The sequence below is a fragment of the Eremothecium sinecaudum genome, chromosome VII (assembly GCF_001548555.1).
Source record: "Eremothecium sinecaudum strain ATCC 58844 chromosome VII, complete sequence".
Lineage (NCBI taxonomy): Eukaryota > Fungi > Ascomycota > Saccharomycetes > Saccharomycetales > Saccharomycetaceae > Eremothecium > Eremothecium sinecaudum.
The window spans coordinates 660,969-682,465 of NC_030898.1; the positions used below are offsets into that span (position 1 = coordinate 660,969).

Sequence of the window (21,497 nt, forward strand, 5' to 3'; positions counted from 1 at the left end):
GTCAAGTTATATGGAAAGATATTTCTTCTATAGCTATTAGTCGGCCGAGATATTTTATAGATTTAAAAACTTAAAAAAGAAATACAGTCAGCGCATTTCGCTAACTAAAAAAATTGACCATCTGCAACGGGTTGTTTGGTAATTAGGCGACTTCATTCTACCCCCACACCATCTTTATAGTCTTAAAAGTTTTTCATCTGGAGAAAGGTTACATTTATTAACCTGTTATAATTTTCCATTAGTATTTTAACCAGCAATCTCTTGGGTCTTTGGTGGTGATTTTTCAAGTTGAAAGCATTACGACATTTCAGAACACTTAACAAGGAGCGCCACAACGCAAGTTCTACTGCTACTACAATGTCCGGGCTAAGAACAATTTCTGCAAGTGGTGGCATGAAGAACTTTGATTCTATTATGAAGATTCTACTTGTTGGAGATTCCGGTGTTGGTAAATCATGCTTGTTAGTGCGTTTTGTGGAAGACAAGTTTAGTCCTACTTTTATTACGACTATTGGCATTGACTTTAAAATTAAAACAGTAGAAATCAATGGTAAGAAGATCAAACTTCAATTGTGGGATACTGCAGGCCAGGAGCGTTTCAGAACAATCACGACAGCATATTACCGTGGTGCAATGGGTATAATTCTGGTTTATGATGTTACTGACGAAGTATCTTTTGAAAATACAAGACAGTGGTTTTCTACCTTAAGCTATGCAAATGAGGAAGCGATAATTTTGTTAGTTGGTAACAAGAAGGATATGGACAAGAGAACTGTCACTTACGAGCAAGGACAAGAATTGGCAAAGGAACTTGGAGTACCATTTATCGAAGCTAGTGCAAAAGAAGATGAGAATGTTAGTGATATCTTCTTCACATTAGCTAAGCTAATCCAAGAAAGTATCGACAATAACAAAATGGCAAGTTATTCAGGTAAAGAGGGGCAGATTAATGTCTCATCTGGAAGCAATTTTAGCACATCGGATTGTTGTTGAGGTGCTGTTACCATAGTGATGTTCTAAGTATGTCCTTCAACTCTAATCGTCCTTTCCAAACTGTTCAACTTACTATTATGCGGTTTGAAATCGCCTATCCACATTAGCAATGAAAGTAAGATTTGAATGTGCCCCTATATATTGTTTGTTCCACATCTAGTTGCTAAAAAAGTTGACCTTATTCACAATACCTTTAAATATTGATATCAAACATGCTTGGAAAATTCAGGTTATGTAGTAATTCTAAGCCATTTAGTACAAAATTGTAACTCTGTCATTTACATCTTGGTGTGCAATACACTTCATTATCAACGCTACATATGACCAGATGATACGGTCACGTGAATGTTTTTTATATGCCGATGTTGAGCTTTTGTAATGTCTTGCCCATAGAATATGTATGATGACATGACGAAGCGCTGGATTTGAAGCTGCAGTGACCCCAGAATAATCTTGAAATTAAAGATAAGTTGTTTGTAGCTCAAGCAATGTTAATAGCATATTTCTATGTTAATTAATGCCTAGTACATTAACATGTGAAATAACTAGCCCTAGATTCTCTAGTTTCGCTAATACAACATAAATTATTAGATACTTTGATTACTATCCGACTTAACTAAATATTCATCTTACTAAGAATCTCAACATTAAATTAAATAAGAATCTAAGATTTTAACGATATGTCTAAATTTTGGAAGTTGTAATACAAGTAGTCAAGAATTTAGATATTTGTAGAAAGACTTCATTGTTTATATTTTATATAGCACCCTCGTCTACTAAACATCTCATTGAAGTTACGACTGGAGTTTAGGAAGGAATTAACTGTTACTACAACAGTATTTGAAGACGGCCTTTATTAGGTAATGAGCTTAAGTTTTTATAAAGGGTTGTCCGGGTAACACTGTTGTTAGAGCAAGATGAGTTCTTCTGTCTCTAGAAGACCAATAATAAACAGTAATGGCATACGCAGAGGACTCGATTGTACTGGAATATTTGACGCTAGTTTAAAGTCGAAATGGTTGTAGATGTTAGTAATTTTGAACCTAATAAGCGTTCTTTAAGCCCTATTAGAAATAACAGCGAAGGCTGTCGATGTTTGCACAACCAAAAAAGCGCTACGAATGATAACGAACATCTAGATCGTGAAGAAGGATTAAGTTCTGGAGCCTCTTCCTACCGTAAGGTAAAATCTAGTGATGAAAATATGTTGAATATGCTTTCAAAAGTATTTCAAAGTACAAAGAAAAGTATCTGGTCGGCGGTGTTCTCTAACTATGACCGACCTGTTAGTCATGACTTTAAACCTAAGGAACCTTCTAGCAGTGTACCGGGAACATATGATACGATGAGGTCCGATTTAGTCGGTCGCTTGGAAGACAATGTTGGTTTATATGTCAAAAAACGTCAATCCTCAGAATATGTAATGATTCCAAACAAAAAACGCAAACCTAGTGATGATAGAGAACCTCTCTTTGAAACCATCGGGTCTAAATTTCATGAAAAGAAAGAACCAGAGCTTGAGGATAAGCTAAAAAACGCCATAACCCCTGAGCTAGATAATCCGGCGGCAGACCCTTTTAAGTGGGATAGAGGCAAATCTGAATATCCATTGCATACCGGACCTGTACAATATGGTACAGCTTTTTATCGAAGAAGAAGCAAGATAGACTCTAGTTCGAGATTATCTATTGCCCGTCAAACTTCCTCAAACGATTCAGTTCCGGCAATCTCATTTCTAAAGATGGTTTACAACGGTGAGTTGAGGACTAACGAAGCTATAGAAAATGAACGGCGTGCACAATTACAGTTACTGGAGTCCAGTACTAGAGAAAGTAAAAGTCTTAAGAAATCCATTATAAACTTGACAGAGAAGATTAAGGAAATTCTGATTGATAGGCAGCCATCCGTAATATTAGATAATGATGTCAAAATCATTAGCGAAAGAAAAGTCGATCCACTTACATTAAAACGTAAGGAATTCTACAATCAAAAATTGAAGTTCGATAGATCCCTTCTAACATTCGAAGAGGAGTTTAAAAGCTATAAGAAATTGATTGAAGAGCGAAGACGCATTCAATCAGAGATAAGGAGGAAACAAAGAAAGCTCGTCCCTGAATTGCCAGATGATATTGTCAATGACGTGAAGACCGTGCTCAAAAGAAATGATAAATCAATATTGAGTAAGAAGAACAATTTGGAGGTAACTGTGAGAGACTTCAAAACTTTGGCACCTAGAAGGTGGTTAAATGATACAATAATTGAGTATTTCATGAAACAAATAGAAAATAATAACGCAAAAGTGGTAGCATTTAATTCCTTTTTCTACACTAATCTTTCTCAGAATGGATACCAAGGTGTAAGGCGGTGGATGAAAAGGAAGAAGGTCAAAATTAATGATTTAGATAAAGTTTTCGCACCAATTAACCTCGACCAGAGTCATTGGACTCTAGGAGTTATTGATATTGCTAACAAAAGAGTACTATATGCAGATTCTTTATCCAGTTCTCCAAGTGCGACTAGTTTTGCTATAATGAAAGATTTGCAAAAGTATGTTATAGATGAAAGTGGAGGTAGTCTCGGCGCAGATTTTGAATTACAACATCTTGTTTGTCCCAGACAACCTAACGGTTATGATTGCGGTGTGTATGTCTGCATAAACTCTTTATATATTTCCAAAGATCAAGACTTGAAATTTGACCATGACGATGCGACTAGAATGCGACTTTACATAGGCAGTATGATTTTATCAGACGGAAAGTGACCAGGTGCTAATCTGTAAATATATTAATGAATTTAATATGGCCGCCAGAAATATTATAAAGCTCCCGCCATGTCTAGTTTAAGGTGTTAATCAGGAAGATGTTATAAACAATAACTATCGCAAAGGATGACATAACTATGGTTACCCATAGCCTACGTTTCTAGTATACATGCTTGAAAAAGAGGTAGCGGTTTAGATCACATTATAGGCTGCTTTCTCCTGCAACGTTATTTTTAGCGTAAAGATTGTATTAAACCGATTGATATTGTAATATAATGTACCTCCGCGGAGTTGATACCTAATGTTATTTCCGCAACACTATATATTCCATGAGCCGAAAAAACTACCTCATTTATACACACTGCAACTCACTTAAAGGCGCAATTTAATTTATAATTGGACCGTAGTGGTGTACGTGCAATTAGAAGTAAGCGAATACGATTGCGTATCAGACTACGTAGCTGCACAATTAAAATATTTGTGAATGAAACCATCGAAAACTCTTACTTTTTCTCATCATGAGCTGTGTTATTTTTTTTCAATGTTAGTGTTTCCAAACGCTCGGTTAACACTGAGAGGTGTTCTTCATCTTCTTTAACAGTCACTTCTATTTCCTTTCTTGGTACCTTCTCTGACTCAGTAGTGGTCGTCTTAGTATCTGAAACAATGCCATCTAAAGGAATCGCAGTATCTTTCTCTGATTCCCGGATTTCCTTTGCTTTCGATGTCTTATGTTTTGTAAGTTTTAGTAGTTCATCGTACCAACCAAGCTCCCGCGCCAAATGTGTTGCTATATCATCACTGAAACCTTGAATTATGAGATCTTCTTTTCTCGGATTTACAAAATCACCTACTACTTCCATATTCATTAAGACACGGGTGACATTTTCAGGAACTTCGGAAGGCAAAGATGCAAAAGGGTAAACCACTAACGAAGTACCAGCGACGATTATAACATTGTTATTGTAGTCTTCAAGTTCTTCTAGATCTTCATCCCACGTGGAAAAAAATTTATTCGGTAGACCTTCACCGAAGAATACAATATTTGGTTTTACTAGACCTTTACAATCGGAACACCTTGCGGGGCCTTCCCCCTCTAGTAATTTTCTCTTGAAGATGTCCGTCGGATATTCTTTATTACATGTGATACAATGGTTCTTCGCAAAAGAACCATGAGCTTCTACAATAAACTCATCAGTTATCCCAGCAGCTCGTTCCAAAGTGTCAATGTTTTGTGTATATATCCTCTTTAATCGACCATGTGTTTGAAATAACCTCATTAAATAATGGAATGCAGATGGTTGAAAGTTCTCAGGATATAGTTCCTTCGCAAGCGCATAAAATGGCTTAGGGTTTTTCCTAAAATAATCTATATCAAATACAGCTTCTGCATAAGGTAACTTGAACTTCGATAGGTTATGATATAGCCCGGTTTTTGGTGACCTAAAATCTGGTATCCCACAGGAAGTAGATATCCCTGCACCTACCATAAATGTCACCTTGCATTCTGGATTAGTCCTTATATATTCAGCCAATTTCTTAATAACCTCGGTCTGTGCGGTAGCCATTACTACTGTTTTTAAGTATATGTGTATTTTCATGTCTACGAAATAAAATTGAGTAAACCAAATTTACTCAAGTATTGACGGATGGAGGAAAAAAATTACGACCTCGGTGAGGATTGAACTCACGATCTTGCGATTAACAGTCGCACGCCTTAACCAGCTTGGCCACGAAGTCAGAAGACGCAATCTCTGGTCTAAAGAACTTGTTTTTAGGACCATAACTCTGGCAGATTCTGTCGTAGATTCAAATAGGCATCTCGAAGGAGTAGCAGCCAGAAAGAAACGACGAATCAGATCTGTATGGAGGAGTAAGAGTAGTAGTGAGAAGGATTAGCTACTCTAAAGAAGTAGAGTATCCATTCGGAGTAGAACTCTAGCTGTAGAGTGCCTATCCAGGATCAAGTTTGAGTACAAGAATGAAGCTAGGACGAAAGGACCCTAATGTATATAAAGACCATAGTAGATATTAGAATACGACTAGGAATCCAAGAAAGGATAAGTGGTCATTGACTCAGATTAGACCTATATACATAGTAAACTAATCTATCATTGAATATTTAATACTCACGTGATCAAGGAACTTCAAGTTAGCACGTGATCGGTTAGATAGTCCACGACATTTGGTAGCGTCGCGCAGTAACTAAGATTCAGAGCAATGGACAGGGGTACACCAACTTATGGAGGTCAACGGAGAACCGTTGAGACTTCCCCATCCACAGATATGGGACGTCACTCCCACGTTGCAGCAGGGATGTTTAAGGAGACGAAGATGACAGGGGAGGACCCTAATCAACTCCGTATGCTATTGATGCAAGTGAAGTATTTGGCAACGCGTAATCAGCCAGAGTGGAATGACGATGATAAGACGATGTACTTGATCAGTCATTTAGGTGATAACCCTCAAAGGAGTGCTATGGCATACTACTTTAGGATTGAATCAGAGCGAGGATCCCCACCAACATTTGAAGAGATGGTAGACAACCTATCCCTCACCTATAACCAAGTTGTATCTCCGGTAGACAAGATTGTGCAACTTATTGACGTAGCTGTTGCAAAAAACCAAGACTTTGCTCAATACGTGCATGAATTTCAATTAACCACCGCGGAGCTTGCCACCAAGGACCTTCAAACCCTTGTGGATCAGATGATGATGGCTATATTCAAGTATGGATTGTCCACCGAAGCTAAACAATTGCTGGCAGTATGCCCTAAGACACCGAAAAATTGGCGTATGATGGCCGATGTCATTCGGGAAAATCCAGCAACCGTACAATCGATGGATAAAACAGCAACACGTCGTAAGACATCCACACGCGGATGGATCCCAGCAAGCACGAAGGATAAATCCATCAGAAGTAACGATGGAAAGAAAGAGAAGCGGGAGCGGGAGAAACCTCTGAAATGCTATACTTGTAATGAAGAAGGGCACTTCTCACCTCAGTGTCCCGAAGAATTACACTTAGCACAACCAATGAAACCTGCTAAAATTGAAGAACTAACAACGTCGTTAGAGAATTTTCATATCACAGGTAATAGGAGTAAACCAGTAAGACTAGCGTCTCAAATTCAAGATAAACGAATAAAAATCCATAAAACAGAAAGCAGAGAATTAGATGGAGTACAAGTAGCCATTAAAGGGATTAGGGGGCTTGTAATTCCTGCGTTAGATGAGGGGACGCTTAAACCAGTCAAAGTACTATTAGACACAGGCGCATATCTATCCCTGGTGACGGACAGCTGCGTTCGTAGGTTAGGGATAACCACTTTAGAAGTACCAGAGGCATGGTATCGTGGGATAGATGGAGATTTGATAGCCGCCACCACTGGAGTAGAGTTCAGTCTACGTTATAACAGCAGAACATACGCATTTGTAGCGTGTGTCACTCCTTTAGAATTGGATGTGGACGTCATTGTAGGTACATCAACCATGGTATTGATGCCAGAGTGGATCGAGGTTGTTACCCAGTTGCTACAGAATAGGAGTAATAACTTACAAAGAATTACGGACGTGAGTGCGAAGCGATCCAGTGATGTAACAGGTTGGCCACGGGAGCCTAGAGATACCGACAGGGTAGAAGATACCGTAACCGGGAAGGACGAGATACCTCGGCGCCAGACGGTAAAAGCAGGAGCAGCAGAGCTCAATACAGTAGAGGCGGAGCCAGAAGTTGTGAGCACACCTTCAGGGAAACAGGTACAACGAGAGCTGTTAGAACAACAGGCGAGCCCAAGAGTAGGCAGTCAAGAAGACTGGTTAAGATACAAGGCCAGATCCTCAGGGTCAACTTCTAGTAGCCCACAAGAGTCGGATTTACCACCCGTATTAGCAGAAAAGTACAAAGATACAGTAACAGATGTATTGAACAATGCGCACATACAGAAAAGACGAGTGTGCCACGAAATTAGACTTGTGGAAGGAGCAAGACTACCGAAATTACAGCCCTACAGACAGACAGCTAAAGAGAAGAACATCACAAGAACATTAGTGAACGAACTCTTAGAACAGGGATTTATCATACCCTCAACCGCACCCGGTAGCTCACCGATAGTGCTAGTGAAAAAGAAGGACGGTAGCCACCGATTACGCATCAATTATAGGGAGTTGAACAAGATCACAGTACGTGATCCATTCCCCTTACCTAGAATTGACGACCTGTTAGCTTGTATTGGGGAAGCAAAAGTGTTCAGTACTTTAGATCTCCATGGTGGATACCATCAGATTCCTATGAAGAAAGAAGATAGGGAGAAAACTGCGTTCATTACGTCCCAAGGGAAGTTCGAGTACGTAGTGATGCCATTCGGATTAGTAAATGCTACAAGCACGCTCGCTAGATATATGACGGAATTGTTCATAGAACTACCTTTTGTTGCCGTCTACTTAGATGTTCTTCTAATCTACTCGAAGGATGAAGAAGAACACATAACTCATCTCGATATAGTATTAGGGAGATTAAAAGAGCAAGGGCTAATAGCGAAGAAGAAAAAGTGTCATTTTAATGTGAACAAGGTAGAGTTCTTAGGGTATGAAGTCAGTGATATAGGAATCAAACCTTTAACCCACAAATGTGAAGCCATCAAGCTGTTAAAGATGCCACAAACGGTTAAGCAAACACAACGATTTTTAGGTCTTGTGAATTATTACCGCCGATTTATACCTAATTGTTCATTAGTTACTAGACCACTACACCGATTTATAGCAGGAAAAGAGAAGTGGTCTAAACGACAGACAGAAGCAGTCGAACGCACCAAAGCTCTACTGTCCAGTGAACCAATTCTGGTGAAGTTTAAGACATATGACCCCGATGCGAAATATGTGTTAACCACAGACGCGTCTAAGGAGGGAGTAGGCGGAGTGTTGGAAGAAGTTGATGAACATGGGAAGGTAGTAGGTGTCGTGGAGTATTTCTCCAAAGCATTCAATGATGTGCAGTCGAGATATCCTGCTGGAGAATTACAGTTACTAGGTATAGTAGAAGCACTGCGGCACTTCAGATATTTGTTACATGGCAGACCGTTTCAGATTAAAACAGACCGTCTAGGGCTATTGACAGTGAAGAATAAAGGTAAACCACACCGAAGAGTAGCACGGTGGTTGGATGAATTAGAAGAATATGACTTCACAATCAGTTACGTGAAAGGACCGCATAATGTAGTAGCAGATGTGTTATCGCGAGACGTACGAAGGTTCTATATGGTAGAAGGAGCCATTATTAGACCAACATTATGGAAAGAGGATTACAAGGCAGATCCATTCTCCATTGCAGTACTAAAAACCCTAGGTAAGAAATTCCACCCAGTGATGGAAGGGAACGACGTACACTTGGTAGCGAAGTACATGGAGAAGTTGAGGAAGTCCGAGATCTTCAGACAAAAGGTTTCCATGGATGGATCAGTGATCTATTATGAAAATAGAATCATAGTTCCAAGGAATAAGGTCCAAGAGGTACTACAGACATATCACGATCACTTCTTGACAGGAGGACATTTCGGGATTGAAGCCACGTATAGTAAGATCGCACTATATTATTACTGGCCAAAGATGGCAAGAGATGTTAAGGAGTATGTGAAAACATGCGTGGATTGTCAGGTTAGGAAGCGTTATCGCCCGAATAGCCAGGGGAAGATCATGCCACTGCCTAAAGCCACAGAACGGTGGAAAGAATTAAGCATGGACTTCTTATCAGGTATTCCAAAATCCAGACAAGGTAATGACATGATTATGGTCGTAGTAGATCGATTTTCGAAGTATGCATGGTTTATCCCATGTCAGAAAACCATCAGTGGAGAACAAGTATTTTACTTATTAGCAGATAATATCTTTAAAGAGAAGGGTTGTCCGAATACTGTCGTTAGTGACCGAGATGTTAGGTACGAGAGTGCAAAGTATCAAGAACTCATGGAGGCTTATGGAATTAAGTTACTACGCTCAACAGCCGCCCACCCGCAAACGGATGGACAGACAGAACGGGTGATGCAACCATTAACCCGATTACTAAAACAATTTGCACAATCCCCAAATTGGGATCAACATTTATGGCACGTTCAATTTGTATACAATAGTGCATACAATCAAGCCATCAAAGATATCCCAGCGAGAGTAGCATATGGTTACGAACCATACGAACCTTGCGTAGAAGCCGGGGTAGATAACGGCAATCAAAGCCTCGACGCAGATGACCTAGCATCACTTTTAGAAGCCATTAATGCTCGAATCAAAGACCAATTAGAAGAGAACCGTATTCGAATGGAAGTCGATAAGAATGACAAACGACGTGAGGTTACATTCGAGCCGGGAGAGCTAGTACTCGTGTTGAAGAAGAGGATACAAGAAGATAAGTTGTATCAGAAACTGGCTGAGGAATATGCTGGACCATTCAAGGTACTCGCGAAGATTAATGATAATGCCTACGAGATTGATTTACCACCTCAACTCACGGCACACCGAGTAATCAACGTACAATACTTGAAGAAGTATTATCCTAGAAATGATCGCTATACTCGATTACCACCAGATAGTAGGCTCGAGGCTCGAGATCGAGTGAACGAAATCGTATCAATAGTAGATTATGACAAAGACGAAGAGGTATATGAATGCCAGATGGAGCAAGTAGACCCGGGCACCGTGGTGTTGTACGACGCAGACGACTTAGAGCTCTTACCACCTACACGGAAGGCCGAACTACTAGAAGACTTTCAGAAACGATTGCAAGAAGAAGACCTGCCATCTCCTGGAGACCCAGTGGGGACGTCGAACGCAAGGCGTAGGTCGACGTCCGAAGAGGTGGAGGAGGATGTCGTAGATTCAAATAGAAACCTCGTAGAAACAGCAGCTAGAAAGAAACGTCGGATCAGATCTGTATGGAAAAGTAGGAGTAATTGCTAGTAACGACTCGAGATCTGTCGAAGAAATGAAGATGGACTAGATAAGTCTAACGTATATAAAGTCGCCATAGCTAGATATGAGAATATGACTAGAAGTCGAAGGACGACAAGTGGTCATTGACTAAGATTAGACCTATATACATAGTAAACTAATCTATCATTGAATATTTAACACGCGCGTGATCAGTTAAGTAGTCCTCGGCAAAATTTTCATAAAATCAATTTAGCGATCAGGTAAGGTTTCAGCCAGTAAGTGACGTCTAATCAAATCAGTAGTGGTTATAAGTATTAGCTATAACCATCCAGTAAGGTTAGATACCTGACTAGTACCCTCGATCATAATAGATCCGCAAGGATTCGAGATTTGTTAACTTTATGACTATGAGCCCAGAGAAACCTAACATAAATAAGGAGACCATGGATAGTTATAATACGATTCTAAGTCAAGAAAGAACAAGAGCTCATTGAATCAGTTAGATCTGGATAAGTAGTAAACTAGCCAATCATTGAGATACTTAATTCACACTTGGCCAACGAATACATGTTATACGTGACCGGTTTAGGTAGTCCTCTACATAAATGTCATCGGTTCATTTGTATACCTCACAGAATCGCTCTAATCTACGGAAATAGAATTACAGAAGAAAAACTTACAAGGCAAATAAAAAGTAATTTCAACAATACTTAAAACAACATAATAAATGTATATCTCCTAGTTCTCTGTATCTTGTTAATAAAACTTGGATTACGCTGTTTCTAAATGTACTAGACTTTTTCATTTTTTTAGTATAAAAAAATTCTGGCTGGTGAACTTCTAATAGTTTGACGACATACTCACACATAGAACTTAAACTTCACTATTAACCGTCATATAATGAAGCAACGTATTACTTCATTGGACCTTCAAATTTTGGGAAAAGAATTAAAGCTAGAGCTAGAGGGATGCCGGCTGAATAATATTTATAGCATTGCGGACTCTAATAGACAATTTTTGCTGAAATTTAACAAGTCTGAATCAAAGGTTAATGTGGTTATTGATTGTGGATTAAAAATTCACATTACGGATTTTACAAGGCCTATACCTCCTTCTCCTTCACAATTTGTCATAAAATTAAGAAAGCATTTGAAATCAAAAAGGTTAACAACGGTCAAGCAGATAGACAATGACAGAATCCTGGTTTTAAGTTTTGCAAATGGTTTGTATTTTTTAGTGCTAGAGTTTTTTGCGGCTGGTAATGTTTTACTGCTTGATGAGAATAGGAAGATAATGGCTTTACATAGGGTGGTGCAGGATCATCAGACTGCCATTGGGATTACTTATACAATGTTTGATGAAACCTTCCTTCAAAACACTGAACAAAAGCTTCCCACTCAAGCTAGTCATAGCCTAGATGAAATTGAACAATTGATAGAAGATAAGAAACTGTTTTACGCCAATACTATGACTAAACAAAGTCAAGTAGGAAGCAAAGGGAAACAAAAGATTCCGTCTATTCAGAATGTAATTTTTAGTGCGTTCCCGCACTTGTCCAATGAGTTGATTTTAAAATGCTGCAAGAGCAGCGGCTTGGATCCATCTACGTCATTACTAGAGTTTGAAGGTAATATTAACTCTATAGTATGTGCTCTAAATAAAACTGAAGAAGAGTTTTGCAGTACGTTGAAAAATTCAATCAAGATAGGATATATTTTGGCTAAGAGAAATGCTCTATTTGATGAGGCAAAGGATAAAGAAGATACGGAATACACATATGAGCAATTTTATCCTTTTGTACCTTATATTGCAGAGGATAAATTGAAAGACGTAAAAGTTATTGAAATTGAAGGCAATTATAACAGAACTGTTGATACATACTTCTCTACAATTGAGTCTACAAAATACGCATTACGCATACAAAATCAGGAAGACCAAGCTAAAAAGAAGCTTGAAAAGGCAAAAATTGAGAACAATAAAAAGATTCAACAGTTAGTGGATATGCAACAGTCTAATGAAAAAAAAGGATACGCCATTATTGCAAATGCCGATATAGTTGAAGAAGCTAAACTTTCTGTTCAAGGCCTTGTTGATCAGCAAATGGATTGGGTTGCTATGGAAAAGTTGATTAAGAACGAGCAATTAAGAGGCAATAAGGTTGCTCAATTAATACAGCTACCACTTAAGTTGAAAGAAAACAAAATTCAACTGCTACTACCAATTCCTAACGATGAAACTGATAAGCCACCTGGAGAGGATAAATCTGACTCCGATAATGACGAATGGTCTGATGATAGTTCTTCAACCCCTGAAGATGAGTATTTCGATAAAAATACTTCTAAACCGACGGATAACTCTAAAAGCTCTTTAGAGACCGTTAGTGTCATGATTGACCTATCCTTATCGGCCTATGCTAATGCTTCTAATTACTATGAAATTAAAAAACATAGCGCAAAGAAACAAGCAGGTGTTGAACAGAATGTGCAACGTGCAATGAAGAATATAGAGCACAAAATCGAGACTAATCTAAAAAAAAAATTGAAGGAACAGCATGAAGTGTTGCGCGTTCTTCGGAAGCGCTATTTCTTTGAAAACTATACTTGGTTCATTTCAAATGAAGGATTCCTGGCACTAATGGGAAAAAGCGGGATTGAAACTGACCAAATTTTCAGTAAATATATCCAGAAAGATGATGTGTGCGTTTCTAATGCTTTTGGATCAAAGGTGTGGATCAAAAACCCATATTTTACAGAAATTCCACCTAATACGTTAATGCAAGCTGGTGTTCTCGCTAATTCAGCCTCGGAGGCGTGGTCGAAGAAAGTTGCATCTTCACCATGGTGGTGCAGTGCTAAAAATTTGAGCAAATTTGATGATATCGACGGTTCTTTGTTAGGTCCTGGGGAATTCCGAGTCGTCCATGAAGAGCGCAAAACTTTCCTACCACCAGCACAACTTGTTATGGGAATGGCGCTTCTTTGGAAAGTGAAAACGGATGATAGCGATGACAAATATGAAGAAACAGGGGAGGCAGAGGAAGAAATAGATGGAACAGAGGATATGCTGGAAACAATTGCTGATGTTAATCAGAGTAGCTGGGACAATGAAACTAACGAAACGCCGGGAGAAGCGCAACACTCCTTAGAAGGTGCTGAGGAAGAAACTACTGGTACATCTGAGCTATATATGTTTTCTGATGACCATATAGAAACAGAAGAAACAAATTTAAACAAAGCTGCAGCTGAGGCAGATCCAACCCACTCTGTAACATCTATCCTTGAAGCTATGAGCAATAAAAAGGTTCGAGGTAAGAAGGGTAAGTTAAAGAAGATGCAGAAAAGATACGCTGATCAAGATGAAGAGGAAATGATAATGAGATTGCAAGCGTTGGGTACCCTGAAAGGTATTGAAAAACAGCGCCAGCAAAAAGAAGAGGATGCTACAAAACAGAAAGAAAGAGAAAGTAAAAAGATGAGGCGAGAAAGGCAGAAGCAACAACAGGCATTAAAATTCACATCATCAGAGTTTGTCAAAATCAACTACGATAAGATATTTAAGGAATTAAAGCCCACCCCATTAGAAGATGATGAAATTCTTGCTGTCCTGCCGGTGTTTGCACCCTGGTCGTCTGTTGGAAAATACAAATACAAAGTAAAGATCCAACCAGGATCTATGAAGAAGACGAAAACCATCAATGAGGTTTTGCATCATTTTTTGACTAGAACTACGGACTCTAAGAAACAAGAAATTGATAAAAGTTCAGCTGCTGAAATCGATCTGATAAAACAGCTTAAGGTGCAAGAATTTATACCCTTAATATGTGTCGATAGATTAAAGGTAACCATCCCAGGTTCTAGTGATACAAAATCAAGCAAAGGAAGTTCAAAAGGTAAAACAAAGAAAACTAAGTAATTCAACAAGCCAATTTGGAGCAACCCAATGTATTCCAGGTGATTGACTATATATCGGCTGATTTATAGTATTCGCAGTAACGTAAATAATTTGAGTACATATATACGTCGACCATTGATCGCTTACAATCCCTGCTGTAAAGTCTCGGCAAGCTTACTTTTCGCAAACCCCCAGGCGCTTAACAAACCCTTCTCTGATAGATCAATTGTAATCGTAGGTTCATTTGTTGGGGCTTTGGTAACTCTAGAGTTTATGGTCCGCAATTCCGTCTCTAAAATAATGCCATCATCAATAACTTCATCCACTACAAGACAAACAACGTCATAATTATCCTGAATGGCCTTCTTATCGATATCAGTATTCAATTCAACCTCTATGCCTACTTTAATAGCGTTTAACGTATCCTGAAGCACAATTTCGTTTTCTTCAAGCGATCCCATAACATATAAAATAACATTAGCGCACTCTTTATATAGCACTAAGCGGTCCTCTAGAATTAAAATCTCAGCATTCTTCTTATAGGTTTTCTTAAATAATTTTGCTTCGAACTCTTTCTGCTTCTTAACAGTAGAGAAGCTCCATCCATCACTAACTGGTTCATGAGGAGGATGAAAATACTTGGTAAAAACACGCTTCCCTTCGTTGTCTAAAATTAATACACCCTGTATTGCGTACAGCGAAAGGTTAACCATATTTAATTCTATATTTACCAATGGTCCCTCTCCTTTAGCGTATATTTAGTGAAGCAAGTTCAGTTTAAATTAACTCTTTTTCCTTGCCACTTGTCATATAAAACACCCAAACAAATTAGATCACGTGAGGATATGCTATATAGTTAATAACATATATCAACGCTACCAGATCAATGATATGAGCAACTAAGCGGTTTTATGAGTTTGTTATATCTATTTCTTACGGTACTTGGACCTGTTATTAAGTAGTCGTACTTTGTATGAAAAAATGAATAACTAATAATTAAGCGGCCAATGCCTTCGTTATGAATGAAAGAAAGTTAGATCATCATATCATTTAGATAAGTTAAAGAGATAATCGACTCCCTATATTAATGACTTCTGCTAAGGCTTTTTATTTTCGCCTGCTGCGAGTGTCTATGATCCAGCTCCTTAAAGCCCATGGTTTTGATAGGGCTAAACCTTCTACAGTTGATACCTTCACTGACCTGTATATTCGATTCCTCTCGTTGCTACTACAAGAACTGCGAATGTTAGCAGCTGCAAGAATGGCAATGGATGGAACGATATATATTCAAGATTTATCTTTGGCCCTTCAGAATGTTGGACTTATTAAACCGATGGATTTACTTGACGTTTACGATGAAAACTCAGAACTACCTGGAGATGTTGGGCTACAGAAGCTTAAAGACTGGTGCGAGAACAGCCCGTCTGCGGTTGATGCGAGATTAGTAGCCACTCCTGTGCCAGAGCTTTTAAATGCTAAGGAAGGTGCAAATGGAAAGTTACCTAATAAACCGTTATCGTTAATTCCAGAATATATTAATCAACTCAATAATGGGAAAAAAAACAATCATGTAAACAATGAAGAGAGTGAATTGGTTGGTGCTATGATAAATAATGGTGATATGGATGATTGGGTTAAGTTTATGGTTACTAGACAAAAGGTTAACGCATCGAGAGAAATATCGGGCAAGTTGCCGATAGATTTAGAAAGTCTCCCAGCTATCCCGGGGTATAGATGGTCCATATTAAGCAATTCTCAGCTGAAAAACAATGAAGAACATATTCCTTTAGCGGTTTCCGATGGTCAGGACGTTGAAGCGGCAACCAATGTGGACGTATTATTATCTAAGTTGCCGATATTGAGAAAAGAAGATAGACTAGATAGTATAACACTTTCTTTTGAAGAAGAAAGTATTGCTATCGATAACTCACTAGACAATGAGCTGATAGAAGACGAACCGGCGTCAGAATATTGCTCTCAGCAATATGACTATAAAGAGTTGGATGAGTTTGAACATAATTCTGGTACTGGTGAATTGAAGTTGAGTCACGAAGTCGATTCAGAATTCCAGGATCTTGAGGATGTGCAAAATACTTTTGAGCGCCGGGACTCATTAGTTTACGGTAGTAATTCTTTCGAATACAATGGTTCGTAAAAATCTTCCATGGTTTAGTAATTTAGCGTGTTTATCATATTACATGAATGCTTTAAATAAAACTAATTATCCATTAATTTAGACTTACATAGGATTACAATTTTCTTTTGTTTTTGAACATGCCCTTCTTCTTTCCAATTTTACTATTAGTAGTAGCTGACCTATTTGGCAAATCGAAATCTTCTGCAACATCATCATCAGAATCGTTACCGGATCGCTTACCTTTCTTGTACTTTAGCCTACCCTTCTGGCCCTTTATAGGACCATTCTTTACTGCTTCAAGGTATGAATTGAGCCCACTAGTGATAGAAGACAATGGATCGTCTTCCAAGCCTTGTTCTGAATCTTTAACCACTAATTTACCTTCCGCGTCAAAGCTAAATGTAGAGTCTTCGATAGATCTGCCTTTTTGTTGCTTCTTAAATTTCTTGGGTATCGTTGAAGATATATGCGCTAAAGCCTGACTATCTAAGAGATCCAGTGGTGTATCCTTAGATTCAACAATATATTGCTTTGAGTGCTTCTTCTTGGTTTGCGCATTTTCATCATCACTGCTTTCGTCTTCGGACGACTCGTAAATTGCCTCATCAAAAGCGGAACTGAAACGAGAACTCTTTGTGGATGAAACTGCTGTAGCATTAGCGTTTTCTGAATCCTCTGCTGCCTTTCTCTTGTTCCTATTACGGGTTTTTCTAATGTTCGTCAGAAGCTTCCTATCCTCAATAGGAAAGTTTGCCTCTACAAAATCATAACCAAACCTTCTGATTAGTCTTTCAATGATATGCTTCACCCTTGCTTTAAAATGACCAGTATGTTCATGTGACCAACGTAACAACTTTGGTAACAATGCAGGAACTTTCGGTCTCATAAACTCGTCCGGTAAACTCAAACAACACACCTTACAAAAACCAATTGCACTCTTAACAATTTCTCTTGAATTAGAGGTCATGTATAGCTCAATAGTGTCATAGATTTCCATTAACATGGATGGTTCAACTGCATCCTTAAATTCAAAGAATAAGCATGAATATGCACCAATCGTCGCACTAACCATATGCTGAGATTCACCGATCAGACCAGCGGATATAATTTTGAACAGCTCTGATATCGATGATGGTTGATCAGGAGTTTTTGGATCATATCCTGAAATTGTTGACAATTTAATAACACCGTTTGGATCGGCCATTTTCTTCCCCATTGCAATAAGAGAGCCAAATGCAGCTTCTCTAGACTTTTCGTTAACATCCTTACAGCATAGAATGACTTCAGGTGCGACTTTCACAATAAATTGAAGATGATCAGAAGGAAGAATTTCAATTAAAGTCTTAATTGCAATCAATCGAGAAGCTTTGGATGCTGTTTGAACAGATTTCGCAGCATCTAAAATAACGTTTTCAATATCAGAAACGTAAGAGTTAACAGCGTTTGAGGCATTTTCCAATTTTGTTAGAGTGGCAATTATTCTATAAGCTCTTTTTTGAGTTAAAACGTCTGATGAGTTCACTGTTGTGCTAAATATACTGAGCAATGCAGGATATGAAGACGCAGGAACAAAGGCAGTCATAGCCACAACGATGTCCAATAATGTTGCACTAAGGTTGACCTTTCCACGAGACTTTTTTGCAGAGGACTCTTCATCCATGGCATTCTTTAACAAAGAGCACACATTATTAAAGGTTTTTGTCAACTCGTCAGCTGGTGTAATATTTAAGTATGCTTCAATTGCCTCTATAATGTAGCCCCTCGCATTTGGAGCAGTATTCGTGTATATGTTAAACAATACTGCCAAAATTTTTGGGGCTTTAGAGGATAAGTATTCAATGTTCAGTTTAGTTTCACTAGGAGGGACCTGTTGGTTTAGTAATAGATCATCACCCTGTGTACCATTTAAGTGTAACGAGTTACTTTCAGCCAAGACTTTCAGAGAATTGCAAATAACGGTTCTCAATTCCACTTTCGAGTACATAGTAGAAGACAAACTGGAGGCAAACTCATCTGTAAATGAAACTCTCAAATCTGTTGGTAATTCACAGAAACGTGGCAAAGTCGACCAAAGCTGGTCAATAATTGTTTGGTATAATTTAAGTGTTACTGATTCTTTATCAAGATTAATGCACCTGGATTCAAAGTGTTCAATCAATGGCATAAGTTGTTTTACAAATATGGACAACTCACTATGCTTTGTATGGTCTCTTATTAAAGGCAGCAGCCATGCTCTGCCTGGTTTGCTGTTACACTGACTGTCTAAATTCAATGGCAAACAACCTAATACAGCTCCAGGACCAATCGCCTGTATTGCAGCACCTATGACATGCTCGGATTCAGCTTTAAAATCTAAGTACCTCTCCTCATCTGTTCTCCATTCACCGACAATCTCGAGTGGTTTAATGAAATCTGGGTTGCATCTGTATCTTAGCTTCTTAAAGGCGGCAACTAAAATTTGAAGGCTTTCCTTAGCACAATGGGTGTAACCTATTGACAAGTAACTGGTGAACTTTTCTGCCAACGTAGATATAATATCATCGACATTTTCATAAATTTCTTCAGTAACTGATGGTGGATACAGTAACAACTCATCCCTTATCGCATTTCTGATGATTGTGATCATGCACTGCGAAGCGCTGAAATAGACTTCCTGCGTCTCACTCGATAAGTAGAACGAGAGTATGTCAAAAATTTCTGGTAGCTTAATCATACATTTCAATGGTTGATAAGATGCATAAGTAGTAATGCCCTTAGCTACAACTGCAATCCATGCAACTGCAATATTTATGTCAGCCTTTGATGGTTTTAATGAAAAAATTATGTCCAACACGGTCAAAAACTTATCTTCAGCAAGACCAGAGGAGACACTAGATTCTGCCATAACTTGAAATAGCACTTCAAAGCAACCAAAAGCTTTCGAGACAAGGAATTCGTTAGAGGACTTCGAAACTTCAAGCAAAAGATCACACAACTGTTCTGTCAGTAGAGACGGCCACTGTTTCACAGATACAATAGTAGAAATCAGTTGCAATATGTGTATACTTTTAGCATGCAGCTCATCGGCTCCATTCATCGCTTTCATCTTCTTATTTGAAAGATTAGATATTTCATCAATAATACCAGCCAATGATTTAACAACGAAGTTACCCACCAAAGGCGAGGCAATATGCTCCGCAGTAGGAGAAGGAGGTGGGTTCTTCAAAATGTTTGCGATAGCTTCCTGTGCTCTCTTCCGAATCTTTGATCTAGAATCTAGAGATAATTCTAACAAACCACTTAACCCTGTGATTGGATTAACAGATAATTCCTTCTCATTGTTCCAACATTGAGAATCCTGTGCTATTAGTAGAGATTCTAAGCAACCAATGGAAGACCTAATTAATGCAGGAGTAGCAGCACTATCAGTAATACATGGGGCAATTTTAGTTAATAGTTCACCAAACTTCGATCTAAGTAGTTTTTTTGGGATATGTGGGAAAAGTAAGTCCAACAAATATATTGACGATGATGCTAATTGCAGATCTTTTATTTCTTTAGTATTTTCGTCAATAGACTGGTCCACTAAGGACATAAATGATATAAAGTAATTGACAACATTCTTGCTGGGAGCATGTTGTTCATCCATATTCTCTTCCACAGCGGACAAAATGATCGCAATATGCTTCTGATTATCCAACTTTGATCTCATATGAGACCTAATCTTGGAGAATTTCTCATCGAGATCTAAGACTTTCTCAACTTTATCAGATTCCATCGTAGTTGATATACTAGGACTGAGTACCGATAATCTTTTAATGTATAAAGTTTCTAAAGCATGTTATTTAATGCACGATGAGCATCATACATATAAAATTTTTCAAATATAAGAAAGTTGCTTTTTCTTACTCTTTGATGCTCACGTGACTATAGAATTATTATAATAAATATGAATGCTTAAACAGTAACGCAAGATATATGCAATCTATGTAATAGTACATAGCTACTTCTTCAGTTCTACAACACTTTTCTATTTCTTTATTTGTTACAGTACGTGTGGTGAAATCAAAAAAATTTTAACGCTCTATTCATAAGATAAACTGAAAATCTACTATATTTCTATATAATTAATTTAAGCTAAAAAGCAGACCTGTTCACTAGCTTAGCCATTGTGAAAAATGACTAAGGGTTTAGTTAGAATACGTTTAGCTAGAATTGGTCGGAAACATGCCCCACTGTACAACATTGTCGTCACAACCGCCAAACGTACTAACTATAAAAAGCCAATAGAAGTGATAGGTGAATACCTTCCTAAACCAGTTACGTCGAAGTTAGAAGCTCCCCAAAGTAAAGTATATCTGGAAAAGCAAGTTCAGTTAGATATGAACAGGGCTAAATATTGGATTTCTGTGGGTGCCCAGGCTACCGAACCTGTTGTAAGGATCTTCAAAAAATGTGGTATTTTAGATAGTAACTGGGGAGTACAAAGATCACTCAAGGGCAAGGTTATTGAGCCAAGAGTGGAAACATTTGAATGAGAACTGCTTTGGTAGTTGAATCTTGTATGGTTGTGATCTCTATACTTTATTACCACCGAATAACTTTTGCGACCATCAACTTGGTTTCAGGCATATCTGGGTTGTATGTGATAGTTATATAGTATCGACCGTTGTAGAGATAATTGTTATGCCTAAATAACGAGATAAAAATGAACTTTAGCAAAATCCTGTGTAAATACAAAAAGGAGCCTATGACGCTACGAAATGTCGTAGTAATATGGAATAATAGTGGTGTTCGTCCACATATAGCACCCAA

At 38.3% G+C, this 21,497-nt stretch overlaps 9 protein-coding genes and 1 non-coding gene across 10 annotated transcripts; 6 read left to right on the forward strand and 4 right to left on the reverse strand.

The window, feature by feature from the left end:
- Positions 1–357: 357 nt before the first annotated feature.
- On the forward strand, positions 358–993 carry SEC4 (Rab family GTPase SEC4; the record flags this gene model as incomplete). The annotated part of the gene is made up of 1 exon (XM_018133522.1): positions 358–993. One exon carries the CDS (start codon positions 358–360, stop codon positions 991–993), a length of 636 nt encoding a protein of 211 aa, XP_017989315.1.
- Positions 994–2,008: 1,015 nt separating this feature from the next.
- Positions 2,009–3,754, forward strand: ULP1 (SUMO protease ULP1; the record flags this gene model as incomplete). The annotated part of the gene is made up of 1 exon (XM_018133521.1): positions 2,009–3,754. One exon carries the CDS (start codon positions 2,009–2,011, stop codon positions 3,752–3,754), a length of 1,746 nt encoding a protein of 581 aa, XP_017989316.1.
- A 503-nt stretch (positions 3,755–4,257) lies between these two features.
- HST2 (histone deacetylase HST2) lies at positions 4,258–5,355 on the reverse strand (the record flags this gene model as incomplete). The annotated part of the gene is made up of 1 exon (XM_018133520.1): positions 4,258–5,355. One exon carries the CDS (start codon positions 5,353–5,355, stop codon positions 4,258–4,260), a length of 1,098 nt encoding a protein of 365 aa, XP_017989317.1.
- Positions 5,356–5,420: 65 nt separating this feature from the next.
- AW171_hschr74349 lies at positions 5,421–5,494 on the reverse strand. Its single transcript has one exon. It is a non-coding gene; the product is annotated as a tRNA-Asn (tRNA).
- Positions 5,495–5,974: 480 nt separating this feature from the next.
- On the forward strand, positions 5,975–10,702 carry AW171_hschr74350 (HGL018Wp; the record flags this gene model as incomplete). Its single annotated transcript, XM_018133519.1, has 1 exon — positions 5,975–10,702. The coding sequence occupies one exon, from the start codon at positions 5,975–5,977 to the stop codon at positions 10,700–10,702; it is 4,728 nt and encodes a 1,575-aa protein (XP_017989318.1).
- Positions 10,703–11,575: 873 nt separating this feature from the next.
- On the forward strand, positions 11,576–14,587 carry RQC2 (Rqc2p; the record flags this gene model as incomplete). The annotated part of the gene is made up of 1 exon (XM_018133518.1): positions 11,576–14,587. One exon carries the CDS (start codon positions 11,576–11,578, stop codon positions 14,585–14,587), a length of 3,012 nt encoding a protein of 1,003 aa, XP_017989319.1.
- Positions 14,588–14,709: 122 nt separating this feature from the next.
- On the reverse strand, positions 14,710–15,279 carry RET3 (coatomer subunit zeta; the record flags this gene model as incomplete). The annotated part of the gene is made up of 1 exon (XM_018133517.1): positions 14,710–15,279. The coding sequence occupies one exon, from the start codon at positions 15,277–15,279 to the stop codon at positions 14,710–14,712; it is 570 nt and encodes a 189-aa protein (XP_017989320.1).
- Positions 15,280–15,653: 374 nt separating this feature from the next.
- On the forward strand, positions 15,654–16,721 carry TAF3 (Taf3p; the record flags this gene model as incomplete). Its single annotated transcript, XM_018133516.1, has 1 exon — positions 15,654–16,721. The coding sequence occupies one exon, from the start codon at positions 15,654–15,656 to the stop codon at positions 16,719–16,721; it is 1,068 nt and encodes a 355-aa protein (XP_017989321.1).
- Positions 16,722–16,815: 94 nt separating this feature from the next.
- On the reverse strand, positions 16,816–20,460 carry RRP12 (mRNA-binding protein RRP12; the record flags this gene model as incomplete). Its single annotated transcript, XM_018133515.1, has 1 exon — positions 16,816–20,460. One exon carries the CDS (start codon positions 20,458–20,460, stop codon positions 16,816–16,818), a length of 3,645 nt encoding a protein of 1,214 aa, XP_017989322.1.
- A 400-nt stretch (positions 20,461–20,860) lies between these two features.
- On the forward strand, positions 20,861–21,220 carry MRPS16 (mitochondrial 37S ribosomal protein bS16m; the record flags this gene model as incomplete). Its single annotated transcript, XM_018133514.1, has 1 exon — positions 20,861–21,220. The coding sequence occupies one exon, from the start codon at positions 20,861–20,863 to the stop codon at positions 21,218–21,220; it is 360 nt and encodes a 119-aa protein (XP_017989323.1).
- Between the last annotated feature and the right edge of the window lie 277 nt (positions 21,221–21,497).